Source organism: Rhodamnia argentea, chromosome 7 (genome assembly GCF_020921035.1).
Source record: "Rhodamnia argentea isolate NSW1041297 chromosome 7, ASM2092103v1, whole genome shotgun sequence".
Classification (NCBI taxonomy): Eukaryota; Viridiplantae; Streptophyta; class Magnoliopsida; order Myrtales; family Myrtaceae; genus Rhodamnia; species Rhodamnia argentea.
Genome location: NC_063156.1, coordinates 25,018,850 through 25,032,051, shown reverse-complemented (window position 1 = coordinate 25,032,051; position 13,202 = coordinate 25,018,850). Strand labels below are relative to the sequence as shown.

General features: G+C 41.1%; 2 protein-coding genes across 7 annotated transcripts; one reads left to right on the top strand and one right to left on the bottom strand.

The window, feature by feature from the left end:
- The first annotated feature begins 1,360 nt into the window (after positions 1-1,360).
- Positions 1,361-7,080, top strand: LOC115742524 (E3 ubiquitin-protein ligase RNF4). Of its 6 annotated transcripts, none has more exons than XM_048282492.1 (6): positions 1,361-1,547; positions 2,426-2,714; positions 2,807-2,864; positions 4,043-4,161; positions 5,040-5,268; positions 6,546-7,080. In XM_048282492.1, exons 2-5 carry the CDS (start codon positions 2,469-2,471, stop codon positions 5,265-5,267), a joined length of 651 nt encoding a protein of 216 aa, XP_048138449.1. In that variant the 5' UTR covers positions 1,361-1,547; positions 2,426-2,468; the 3' UTR covers position 5,268; positions 6,546-7,080. The 6 variants fall into 6 exon arrangements, with proteins under 6 accessions (XP_048138449.1, XP_048138450.1, XP_030532722.2 ...); XM_048282493.1 differs by having other exon boundaries at positions 6,487-7,080; XM_030676862.2 differs by lacking the exon at positions 6,546-7,080 and adding an exon at positions 5,666-5,871.
- A 2,384-nt stretch (positions 7,081-9,464) lies between these two features.
- LOC115742422 lies at positions 9,465-12,652 on the bottom strand. Its single transcript, XM_030676699.2, has 2 exons — positions 12,229-12,652; positions 9,465-11,112 (listed from the first exon to the last, which is right to left on the bottom strand). Exons 1-2 carry the CDS (start codon positions 12,468-12,470, stop codon positions 9,720-9,722), a joined length of 1,635 nt encoding a protein of 544 aa, XP_030532559.1. The 5' UTR covers positions 12,471-12,652; the 3' UTR covers positions 9,465-9,719.
- Between the last annotated feature and the right edge of the window lie 550 nt (positions 12,653-13,202).

The window sequence follows — 13,202 nt, the reverse complement described above, 5'->3', positions numbered from 1 at the left end:
ATTCAATTGTATTTATTTTACTAAAATTTGGGGAAAAAAGTAAATGGTTGATTTTGCTTAAAAAATTAAAAAACAACCGATCTTCAATTATAAAGAACTTTGCAGCATGTATGTATATATCAGATGAGTTTGTGACCATCGCAAAAATTCTTGGTCGCACGGAAAGAAAAAGGTAAAATCAGATAAATAAAATTTAAAGAAAAGTTATTGGTCTACATGTCTTTCATTTTAAAAAAAAAAAAGAATAGAGAAAATTTCAAATAAGTGCTGCAAGTGCTTTCGTTTTCTCAAACAATTGCCTGAAGTGCCCTCATTGTTTCAAAAAGGGATCCGACCAATGGCATTTTCGTCATTTACTCTTTTATTATTTTTCTACTTTTCATTTTTTCCATTTCCTTTGTTTTCTTTATTACGATCGATAAGAGCGGTCCTTGCCAAATCGGGCGGGTTGACGCTTGCCCTGCCCAAGTGAGGCCGACCCTTCCCTATGGTTGTCGAGGGTGGCCTTGCTCAGCCTAAGACCAACCACCGACGGAAAAAAAAGGGGAAAAAAGAAAAAAAATTAGAAAATACTAATGACGAAAATACCCTTGATCAAATCATTTTTTGAAATAATAAAAAGCATTTTAAGCCATTTTTTGAAACAAGATCTATTTCAAATCAATTATTTGCAAAAAACATTGGCACTTCGATTCCTTATTTGAAATTTTTTCCAAAAAAAATATTATTATTCATGTATTAAAATTAAAAATAAAAGAAAAAAAATAAATTACGTGTCTAAACTTATTTTTACTTTTCTCTAGAAAAAAAAAAATTACGGTTTTCACATGCGATTTTCATACAAGGTGAAATACGTCAAACTTTTCAATGTTCATATCTCAAACTTCATGTGCTAACATAAGGATCATTATTAACACAAAACACGTGAAATCTTTCTAAGTTCATACCATATAGGGAATTATATGTAATTTTTTCATTGGTAATTGAAAGTTAGGATATATTCTTTTTCCAATTATTTGAAGAGAATCAAAATGTTAGTTTTTTTTTTTCGGCCTATAATGAGGCCCTCAATAACATCAAAAAAATGGAAAAACAGGCAAAAACACACTTTTTAACGTCTTTATTCTTTTTCGAAAGAAAAAAAAAAGCAAATGTCTTTCTTCTTTCGAAAAAAAAAAATCTTCCATCTCATCTACGGACGACGCGGACGATACGTGGCAGCGGTCCGTCGAATCAACGGTCGTGTGTTACATATGTGCAGACGTCAACTTGCTGTAATGACGAAAACCCCCCTCTCCTTCCTTCCTTCTACTCTCTTTCCGAGACCTTATAATTATGTTGACCCTGTCGGGCCTCTCCTTCCCCCTCTCTCTTCTTCACGCTCTTTTTATCTGTCTCTTCAGCGACGACGCCCCCACATAAATTCGTCTCTCTCTCTCTCTCTCTCTCGCTCTCTCGATCACTCTCTATCTTCTCAAATTGTCGATCCGGTCTTCTCCGTCCTGATTTCTGAAAGTCTCATTCTTTTCCTGAATCAGGTTCTCAAGGTACGATCTCCGAGCTCTTGTCTATTATAATGGCTTTTGAGGGCTTTTTTTTAAAAAAAAATTTTTTTTGTTTTATCGTTTCTTAACTTTTTCCAGGGAATAGGCGGTGGCTTAGGGTTTATCGGTGTTTGATTTTGCCTGATTAATTTGATGCCCATTTGTTTTTTGATTTTATTTTTCCCCCCCTCGGTTTGTGATCCGACTGTTGATGGAAGATTTCGACGAGATTTTGTTTTGCCTTTTGCCGATTGTTGACGCGAGGGTTGAGAAACGGAGTGATGGTCGGTAAAGGAGACACCTTTATGTTCATTTCCGTGAAACAATCGTATTTCATTTCCTTTTAGACCGGGACGTGGAACCAATTGTGTGGGTCATATTTCGAGGTGAAGAAACTTGCATGGAATCCCTATTTTTGTCGCTCATTCGTCTCTGTTGCCTTGTGCTTAGTGTTAATAATGGGGCTTCTTTTACGTCCGTGGAAGTGGACTATGGGTCTCTTATTTACCCTGACGTTTTAGTGTTAACAGAGGTTATGGAGCCGCAGTTAGTCTTGCGTTGTCATTTTCTTATTTTTAGTGTTTTTATGATTTAATCTGTGTGCCCTTTGCGCAATACCGTTTTTGGTATAAAGCAAATTGGAAATGATTTGTAAAAACCAATAGGACGAAGTATATGAGGCAAAGATTTAGTGATTGTCTCATCTGAATGCTGCTTGCTTGTAACATTGCATAAATTGCTTGTCATTAAGAGATGAATGACATTAAGAAGCGAGAAATTTGAGATTTTTTATTAATGAATTATTATTTTTTTTTAGGGGGTGGCGGTGGGTGTTGAGATTACGATTTATCAAATTGTTATTTTTCCTTTTTCTTGAACAGCTATTTTTTCTTGGGTTTTGAGAGCTCGAATTGGGAGATTAGCATGAGCACTCAGATGACCAAAAATCCTCCTCTAAGAGGATATCGGCGTCGAAAAGCAGGACTGAATTTAGACCTTAACAATGAGCCACCTGTTGAAAACCGGGATCATGAAGGTACTTCAACTCAAGTTGTGGCTCAGCAAGTGGAGGATAGCAATCAGGGGCAACAACCCCTGCAGCATGCTACAATTGATGTTGAGGCCATTGATGATGATGTTGCCTTTTGTTCACCCAGGGCATTTGCTGAAGTATAACTCTGGTTACATGCTTTTGTCTGTTGCTATGTTTAGCATTCATTTAGGAGGAGCTGCTATATATGACTTGTGTTTTCATTGTATAGGCGAAAAACAAATCCCGGAGGAATCAGTCAAGGACTGTCGTGGTTGATGTAGAGTCAGGTACTTGAACTTTTTCACATTGCTGTGGCAGTTGTCTGCATCCCAGTGTGCAGGTGTACATATGTATTTTTCTCATCTGTGATCCCCCAAGACTTCTTGTCTGTGAACTTGTCGGTTGGTTGACAGTGAATTTCCAGCATCTTTCTTCGCCTTGAATCCGATCTCTCTCTCTCTCTCTTTTTTTCTTGCAATATGTGCATGCACTTCTACATGCTTCAGAGTTGCTTCTTTGAAAGGGATGTTGCTTGGTAATGTTGGAGGGCTGGCAATGGAAGGGTGGATGGTCAAAGAATTTACTTTGAACCGAAATAAGCTGAGTAAAAGTACCTCTATTTCCTTTGGCATCTGTTTTTCACTTTTCAATAGGATGAGGGTCTTTGGAGGTTCGTGGAAAGGCTGTAAAAGCAATTGCAGCTGGATAATTCCACCGGGTAAAGAAAACTGGAAAGGAACTCCTATTGAGACTATAACATATAATCTGCTTTCGATATGATTTTGATGCATTCAAGGGTTATCAAAAGAACATTTGATATTTTTGCTGGCTTGAATGCTTTAAGTAGTCTAGGCACGTTCTCCTCTTTCTTCTATTAGTAATGGTGGGCTTATGCTGCCTCAGACACTGATTTTTGCTGTAATGTTGCTAAATTTTATTCCTTTGCTGTCTAAAGTATGTCAACCTTCTAATTACCAGTCAAAAGAGGTTTATGGGAGTTATGCACTTTAGACTCTAGTGGTTTGGTCATCTGTCTTTGTAGTATTTGCTTGGGGTGTTGGGAAAGGGAGTATGTTGGAGTATTTGACTTGGGATGATTATACTTTGTCTCTTGTTGTTTGAATATGAAACCAGCGGTTATGTTTTAGTCTCAGAGTGCCCTATAATTCCTCAACGACGACTCATCAATTTAAATGATGTTGGAGCGTTGTACGGTTTGATCCATGACATGAGTCATTGTATAAAAGTTGACTATGGTAGTGTTGGAAATTCGTATCTAATTTTTCAAATTGACATCACATTTCTCTGTTTGCGGTTTGTTTCGTTTCACCCTGGTAAACTTGTTATTACCATCTCTGGCCTCTTGATCTAGTGTGATGCTTCCTCTGTTCTCTGTTGCATCAATCATGCATCTTCTCTATTTAGTCAGACTCATGGGTCTGTCTTCTTCTCTTCTTGATTGTTGCAGGTGAACATAACACAAGGTTTGCCCACAATAACCCTAAGCGCCGAAGATCTTCTGCAAATCAAGATAGTGTAAACTGCGGTCTCTACATAAATTTGGAAAGCAGTAATAATTATGTGGTACTGATTTTGACTCTTCCTTTCACCATTTTCTGTACTATGCTCTGTCACATGTTGATACTAGTAGGTTTTTGATTTTCTTCAGCACCCGTGTATTGCTGTGATTAGTGCATTTGCCTTATTAGTGATTAATAGGTCAATAGTCCTTAGGGATTTCTTTCATTGATCTTTCTTGAGAAAATCCGGTATATATACAGCCACTGGTAGGTCCACTTTCAGCCTTGAAATCAGGTAGGGAGACATCAAAATTGAAGTACCCAGAGTATTTATCTATATCGGATGCACTGAACCAGAATTTCCGCAGCACAGCTTTGTTTTATTATATTGTAAGAATGTTTATTGTCTGTGCTAGAGGAGTTCTGTTGCAAGTTGCTCCAGGCAATTGTGCTACTCATGAGTTCTATTGGAAATACAGCTATCGATTGTAAATACTGGTCATGGGAATGTGTTTCTGTTGGGACATTCACTTAAATGAGTCTTGCAATACCAGATTCTGCAGTTCAACTCACAATTCCTTCATGAACTGCTCGTGCTTGTGCTTGTGCTATTGTGCCTCGATGCTTCAATCATACTTTTGTCTCAATTGCTTTGTGTTCTATAGAAGTCATTCATCTTTGGTGTGATGTATAAGATCAAATTGTGTGTTTTTATTAATTGGCAAGGATATTATGATTGGATGGTCGCAGTGACTAGCATTTTTTTCACATTGCTCTCCTTCATAGTTGACATGTGCATAGCTGCTCGTGTTAATGCCTGCAGACGTATGTCTTGCAACTTGTTCTTAATGTAATTATTTTGCAGTAGAAGTTGTGTGCATATATTTCGTGTTACAGAGGTGAATATAGAAGTTATTGTGACCTGTGGAAGTTGAATGGCAGAGAGAAAATGTGGTGAATCCATCGCCGCCGCCCCCAAAGGAGCCAACATTCAGTTGTCCAATCTGCATGGGCCCATTAGTTGAGGAGACATCTACAAAATGTGGTCATATTTTTTGTAAAGCCTGCATTAGGGCTGCGATAACTGCGCAGGCTAAGTGCCCTACATGTAGGAAAAGAGTCGTCATGAAAGATCTCATCAGGGTCTTTTTACCTGCCACCACAAGTTAAAGTGAGATTTCTCTCTGTTGATGGCTTACTCTTTGCTTTGATCGTGTACTCCATACTGCAGAGAAATACTTTATTGGTTAGGAATGATCTGTAAAGTGTATCTCCTCCGCAAAAAAAAGGCGTCTGTGAAAGCATAGAATTATATGGCAGTTGTCGAACTTGATTTCGTGGCTGTATATTTTTGAAGTCTCAATGCTGCCTCCATTAGTCCATACCTGACTTTCATCCTTAACATCTATAGCACCCGTCCATGTCATGGCATGTGTTTCGGGATTGTTGTTTTGCGACACCAGGGCATAAAAGCTATATACCATGCCATGACATCTGAATCCATTATGTTTCAGCTCTCTTGATGCTGTTGTTGCTTATTACTTTCATTCTTCTCATTAATCTTATAGGGCGTGCTGATGCTTTGAGATGCAAGGAATGACGAGTTATTTTTGACATCAGTTGAATTAGATTCTTCTCAGTAGGGAAATTGTTGTACAGGCTGATCTGATATACCAAGTGATGGTAGTTATGATTTGAGACATCATTGTTAAAGTGAATAATGAGATTCAAAGTCTGGAATAGTTTTAGTTGTCAAGGAACTCTTTAGTGTCTAGTTTTTAGTTCAAGAGTAAGGCATGAACATCAACTCATGTATGGTTTTAGATAGAATGCGGATTTCTGGCTTGGCAAAAGAGCCAACCACAATCCATTTGCATATGAATGTTATTGTTTGTGAAGTTCCTGAGAGATTCAGGCTATGGATTCAGAACGGCTATCACAACAGTTAAATCTACGGCTTAGTACTTCTGCTCAGGCGTGGGGATTCCCCATTGGCATGAATCAATGGTTCTATTAAGATATACTAGCCTGTATCAATGCAAAATTCGAGAAAGGGAGAGGGCGGGACGGAGGGAAGCGCTCGTATTTGATTAGCTGCATTAAACATAGGACAGTACAGCTTGCTTAGACGAGACCTAGGACCCCTCTTAACTTGGACAATATATGAGGGTGAAGACACCACAACTTAGGACGTGCACACATCAACTAGCTTAGACAATATTCAAGGCACACCGCAACTTGGACATTGCACACCAGTAGACACTAGCCTTGCTAAGTAGGCTACATCCATCACTAGGAGAGATTATTTATTGTGGTTCTTTTACCAGCATAGCTACATTGATCTACAACAAGCCGTGCGTCCTTATGGTGAACTGCTGCTCGCTTTTAGGGCGGGAGCAACTCCACGTTTACCCTCTGTTTTCTGTGCATCTTCTTTGCCTGCATCAGCCTTGTGAATGATGGGGAATCCTGGGAGCCCGAACCATAGGAAATGAAAAGGCCAGAAACCAAAGTAGTTCTGGGGAACATAGACGTTGTCGTTCCCTGGTGTCTTGCGTCCACCTTCGGACGTCCCAGCGAGCAGTGCCGTGAGAAGGAGAATGAGCAGAAGAGATGGTTTGGTAGTCCTCGCCATGTTAGCTTCCTGTGTCTTTCGCTCGGTTAACTTTTGCACGAAGAAGCCAAGGGAAACATTCCCATTTTATAGTCGTAGTCATGTGACATTTAGCCCATTTCAGGTGCTCATATTTACTGCCTGATGGACAGTTTGCAGACCATCCTTCAGCAAAAGAGAAGTTAGTTGGTCCGTGGCAATTTAATCCGCCTGCTCATGTTACTATACTTGGTTCGCTGCTTGAATTCTTCCTGCAGACTGAGGATTAGAAATTCTAAGCAAAACTTCAGCTGTTGGATCCATGTGAGCTCCTGGTCAAAAATGGGAAGAAGCTGAACAGAGTTGAGTAACTTTGTGGCCTCAAAGAGGGAAAAAGGCTGTTGGGCCATTAAAGATGGTGAGCTGGTGTGAAGTTCGAGAGCGAAGGTCTAGAATTGCTTGATGGATTCTTCAAGAAGGCAAAGCTTAGAATGAATCGGCTGTGATGCTAGGAGGAAGGGGCTTCTTTTGAATTTTGGTGCTGTGTATTGCGATGGTATGTAAAATGGGCGTGGTGGAGAGCGTTACGCACGTATCGAAACAGATTGATCGGGGGGGTTCAATGCAGCCGGGTCATTAATGTTTAGCAGATCGAGTTGCAGACACTACCGATTTCGATTAGTGAATTCTTAAGGTAAATTTTTACCTGTTGAAAATAGCCACGTGATTATGCTATAGTTAGCCGTGTGGGATTTTTTGGTCTCAAAAATGTCACGGCGAATGACTTTCCGACTTCATCCATCGATATGGAATTCATTGAGGATTTAATTAACCGAAATATAAAACTAGGGACTCAGTATGCCAAGCGACCAAACGATTTGGATTTTTGTTGCCCTAATATTAGAAGAGGGGGGGGGTTTTTTCAGTAGATGGTTCTTGTGTGTGAAGTTCAAGAACTTGGATTCGGTCTTCTCTTTACTTGCATTCTAACCCAGGAATTCGATGAAGCGCTGATTTTTGGCTTATAATAAACCCATCTGATTTAAAGAGCAAATCAGGTTTTCAAGTTACGTTCTCAAGTCCGAATCGGACCCTAGTTCCATTAATTACAAGAGCTTGTTCATTTTGTTTTGGTCGAAACGAGCATCTTCATTTCATGTAGAGAAAGTAGTACATAACTTCAAGATAGATGCAAATCCTATAAAACAAGTAAAACAAATCCGAAACATGAATCAACTTGCTACTGCTTGCAAAGACTACTAGCCCATTCCTCAAAGACCGATCTGTTGTGGCATCAAAGCCCATACAGCGGCCGATCACCGAATCTCGCATCATCAATGATAAGCACACACCGATAAATTCCTCTTTAGTAAGAACGGTTTTGCCAAAAGGCAGTGCACGCCAAAGTTCCGCGTCCCTAGCATCATTACCGTGTAAAGAACACAATCCCACCAATGGGTTATAGGAATACAGAGAGCATCTTGAAAATCTCAGATCTATCTCTAAAACGAGATAAAAGAGCACCCAAATCTAGATCTAGATCTAGATCAGGAGAGAAAAGCTACAAACTAAGTAGCAGTTGATCACGAAATCAGATAAGCTGTCCACGAAATCGACAGAGAACCAAAATACAAAGGAAACAACAGAAGCAAAGAAAAGAAAGAGCAGCGTTTAAACCAGGATTGAAAAGAGCAGCTGCAGGCAGCACCGGTGGAAAAACAGGGACCGTCGAGGCTGGCGTCAGGTCTGCAACAAGCTGCACCGGGAGGAAAACCACGAACAAGAGCTTGTTCATTTGAATGAAACCATTTCTGATATACTTCCACAAACTATTTTAGAACTTTTTGCAATCGGCTGATGACCAATGTGAGAGGTCCGCGGTGATGAGTGTTGCTGACAACTGATAAGTATGATGGTTATTTGGTCCGAGATAGATAGATGATGGTTTGACCGAGATAAATAATTCAAATAAGATGATAAAGTGAGTTTCAAAAAACCGCGCACACTTGTAAAAAAAAAAGACCAATTATGTTATATTTAAGCAGTTCCTAGTGTCAATATTTTTATGTTTTCAAATCATTTGAAGTGTTTTGCGTTTAATCAAAGTCAAATTACGTGAATAAACATTTGAGAAAGGAAAAACACAACGTACTTAGAAAGTTAGACGTGTTATATACATGTATGTATGTATGGGGCCACATGTAAGGTAGCTTTAAGGTGCATCAATGGGTTCGTAGATGGACTTCTCGTCGCGATTGATGGAAAGGGTTGGAAAAATTGAAAGCAAATCTTTGCGACGATTCATAAGGACTGCAAGAAGTGCAGACAGTCAACGAGTGTTGTTTTAGTTACTGGGCTAATGCTAGTCCAACTTGAAAATTAGGCACACGATCGCATCGTATCTGAAATTGCTTAGCCAGTCAATGGCCAAGTTAAGGACAGAGACACTCGCAGATGCTACAAGAAAAGGTTCTGAGGTTCCCTCTATCTACTATGAATCGATTACATCCACACACAGGAAAATTGCGAGCACGAGTTTCCAGTTTTTCGCAAACGAAGCCAACCTTGGATGATTATAGCCGCCTTGTTGAAGACCCACGTGCCATGCCTTTCAAAGTTCGTAGCCAATTCAGCAGAATCGAGTGGTTCACATCCATTACAGAAAACAAGAACTGCTTATGACATTGTGGTCGGAGAAACAGACAGAAATCATGAGAACAGTAATCTGGTTTGCAACCCTGCATCTTGTGATGAAAGGACGGGTCCCTGAGATATTGCAACTTTTCTCTTGATCATCTTGAAATGATTAATAAACCAGTGTAAATCCAGAGTACTAATACATATGATGAGCAACCCTAGTCTAATTCTCTCTTATTCATCCTATGCACGTTCTACAGAGGAATACAATAATTACAGTGTATGTTCTGGATAAAAATGCCCACAAAACTCCAAAAATTGTGCGATAGCAACAGTGGGAAAGAATTTACTTTGGATTCTGATAATTCGGGCGACGCATCACCAAGGAATGATCAAAATGCCCATCTTGGTGATGAATTTACAGCACTTGGTCGTGGCCGACTAGGTTGCTCTGGGTTGTTCCGCTTCTTCATGATTGAAGAGACTGTAGGGCTGAAGTAGTCATTGCTCCTTTGGGAAGTTGCCCCGTGTGAATGCACCTTTCTCCCGTGGATGAAGCTCCTCTCTTTTTCTAGCAACTCTCTGCGAGCTGTTGAGCTTCTCTGTGCAGGCCCCCATCTGCTGTAGCTCACACAACTCTGACTCCTCCCAACTTGATGAAACTTCCCCTCTCTAGGGCTAGTGTAATTCCTGCTCTCGGCAGTTTCTGCGGAGTACATAGTCTCTTCCTCACTGCTGTACCCGTAATGCATTTCTGAAGCTTCCAATGGAGATGAGCAAGACTGGACCTCACTCTGGGCCCCGTTCACCGAACCTGTAGAAGCCATCTTGGCAACCGAATGCGGACTGGTCAGTCCCACATCTTGCACTTCTTCTGTTCTCAGTGGGTTCTGCAGGCGCAATTTCTCGACGTAGTCCTTGTTGGAACTCCGATGCAGAAGTTTAGCTGGCAGCAAAGCCACCGCAGGTTTTGCAATTCTTGGTGGGAAATTAATATCCAAAAGCTGCATCTGACCAGCTTCTTTCTTGCGAACAGGCATGGAAGTCAATTTCCTCGATTCATATATTTCTGGAGTTGGGATTCCCTGAAAATGTGTAGAATCTGGATCAATGGCCTTCTGTTCCTGATCGATCATATTTACAGCAATGGAGCAACTCGGTCCAGGCGGATCTCTGGATTTGGATATTAGGTTTGAAGAAGATGGAGTTCCATCACCATCAGCTTCTGTTGACTTGAAAACCCGGCGCATTGTGAAGGATGCACACGAATGCTCACTTTTCTGGCCGGTAGACATCAATCGCATGATTGGCAATTTTGGTTTATTAAGTTCGTCAAGGCTGCCTTCCCAGTGCTGGTTCAACCAATCACAAATAATAGGTATAGGGATCCCAAATTGCATCGTAAGGTCTTTCTTTGATGATGATGAGGATGATGATGACGTGGAAGAGGATTTGGTGTTTGGAGACGTGGCTAGTTTCATAGGATCGCATATCATAAATGCAAGATTTCCCTGAGCATCAAAACCAGCCGACCCAGGACTCCATACCACCCCCTCAGTTGATAACTTGATAAGATTATCAGTTGCTATAACGACTTTTCCCTCTCCAATTGTTAATTCCTTTTTCTCCGTAAACCCTAAAACGTATACGATGCTGCCCAAGTCAAGGTTTGGCTTGGCATTAGTTTTCAAGTAGTGAGGCTGCTGACCCTGGGCATTGGAATCTCCATCAATGGTATCTAAACCCACTATTGAAAGATCCAAAACTGAACTTGTGATAAAAAACCTGCAAACATATAATTAACACATGAACCTCACAGGGTACTCTTAAAGCAAGCACAACTTTGATTCTCAGGAAAGGCAATAGCAGCTCCTATAGTTCAATCAAGGGACGACTAGTGCATGGCCATGATTAAAGTTAATGATATCATAGACACTATTCTTTTCTCCTCTAGCATGTGGAGGACTGCTGATATAGGGCCATACACAGATCCAAAATCAGCAAGAAGCTCCTCTCCTTCCCACCCCAATTTACAGGGGCACTTTTTCCATGCCTAAGAATATACGTTTCGGTTGATCCCCATTCCCAATGACAGGAATGGGAGACTATTAAAGAAATTTAAAGAAGGTCAATTCCCAATTGCAGCATCCATTAGATCATATGTTCAACAATGAAAATTTAAGCATAGAGAGAACTCATGGATTTTGAGGCAGAAAAAGGAAAAAAAAATGTATATCCAATCTCAAGCACACGTTTCGAGATTTGGTTTAACAAAATTCTTAGCCAATTACTTCAGGACTAATTTAAATTAAATATTCAGTCCAAGAACAGATACATCTTCATGATTTATGTTAAAGTTGTAAAGATCGCGTGTCCTCTGAGTCTACAATTCAATCCCAGAAGCTATAGGTGGCAAAGGCGCACTCAGACAGATTATGAAGCCATGATGTCTCCATCAACTATTATCGAGGACCCGCTATCACAAACATCTGTCATGAGAAAGAAAGGATTGCTTCGAGACCTGATTCAAGCTTCACAGATTTCTCTAGCTAACTAACTCCACTTAGTTTATTTTTTTTCTCAGAAAAAGGACCCACCAAAATCAGATCTACCATGGCATCGAGGATCCTACAGGAAAAAGGGGCATGGAAATAGAAATTTCTAAGAGCTGCAATTTTGACTGGGGACTATCAGGAAACTCCAATGTATCTCCCCTGTTTTTCTAACTAAGCGTTCATATAGTTGACTGCGCGGCCCTGATGCTGCAAAACAACAGTCTCGCACAACTATACCGCACTGACGATTTTAATGCAAAACGCCACAGCGGGTTCCAATTGAGGTCTAGTCCCACAGAAGAACGCACAGATCAAACAGCCGAACTCAGCGAGGAAGCCAAGTTACCTATGGGGAAACAAGGTGGCGGCGACCCCGCTCTGGAGCTGGATCTCGGCGGTCTCGGCGGCCGCCACGGAGGGTAGGCTGGCGTGGGTGGTGAGGAGGAGGTTCCGGTGAATGAGGAAGCCGGTGCCGGAGCCGGAGACGGCGGCCATTGCCGGGGACTTGCCGGAGAAGATGGCGGCCTTGGTCCTCTCGGACTTGCCGACGCCTTTGCAGAAGCAGAGCGACTCGCTGAGGACCCCCATCGCCGGTCCCTTCTCCTCCTAGGGTTTCCGAATGTCCCGCGTCAGAGCATAGAGGCTCAGATCCGAGGGGAATGTCGGTGCGCTGCTGATGAACCCGTCTTCTTCGCCAGCAACACCATTCACCTCCTCCTCGACAGTCTAGAGAGAGAAAGAGAGAGAGAGAGAGAGAGAGAGAGAGAGAGCAAAGGGAGCAAAGGAAGGTGGAGACTGGAGAGCGTTGAGCTGGAGCACAGAAAGTGTTCGTCTGTGAACTCTGAAGGTATCTGCGAGGGAGAGAGAGATCAACAGGTGCTTCCTGAGCTTTTTGAAAATTAAGGAAAATTATAATGTTTATTTCTAGTAAATAATATTACATAGATTTAATCCATTTCATTTTTTTTATAATAATATTTTTAGGTAACCAATTTTTACATTTAACACATTTAATAGCGGAGAATTTCATTAAAACGAGAAGAAAAATATTTAAAACAGAAAAGAAGAGAAACAAAGAAAAATGACGCACCAAGAGAGAAGGGAACTTACCAAAGATAACAGTGATGGTCACGTTGTTTTCCAATTGAACACCCTCCCCCCGTGCATCGTCTATTTCTCGATAAACACATAGCCGGGACCCATGTCATTCGATCGCGACATCCTGATCATCGCGATTCAAGGCCGAGAGATAGAGGGAGAGATGGCCCGTGATGTAAAATCGATCGATCGACAATACTTACCGATCGCGGCCATCGATTA

Excerpts from the sequence above, each read along its gene's own strand:
- LOC115742524 (XM_048282492.1), top strand. The coding sequence starts at position 2,469 with ATGAGCACTCAGATGACCAAAAATCCTCCTCTAAGAGGATATCGGCGT. Across the intron at positions 2,715-2,806 it reads CACCCAGGGCATTTGCTGAA|GCGAAAAACAAATCCCGGAG; the intron begins GTATAACTCTGG and ends TTCATTGTATAG. Across the intron at positions 2,865-4,042 it reads CGTGGTTGATGTAGAGTCAG|CAGGTGAACATAACACAAGG; the intron begins GTACTTGAACTT and ends TCTTGATTGTTG.
- LOC115742422 (XM_030676699.2), bottom strand. The coding sequence starts at position 12,470 with ATGGGGGTCCTCAGCGAGTCGCTCTGCTTCTGCAAAGGCGTCGGCAAG. Across the intron at positions 11,113-12,228 it reads GCCACCTTGTTTCCCCATAG|GTTTTTTATCACAAGTTCAG; the intron begins GTAACTTGGCTT and ends ATATGTTTGCAG.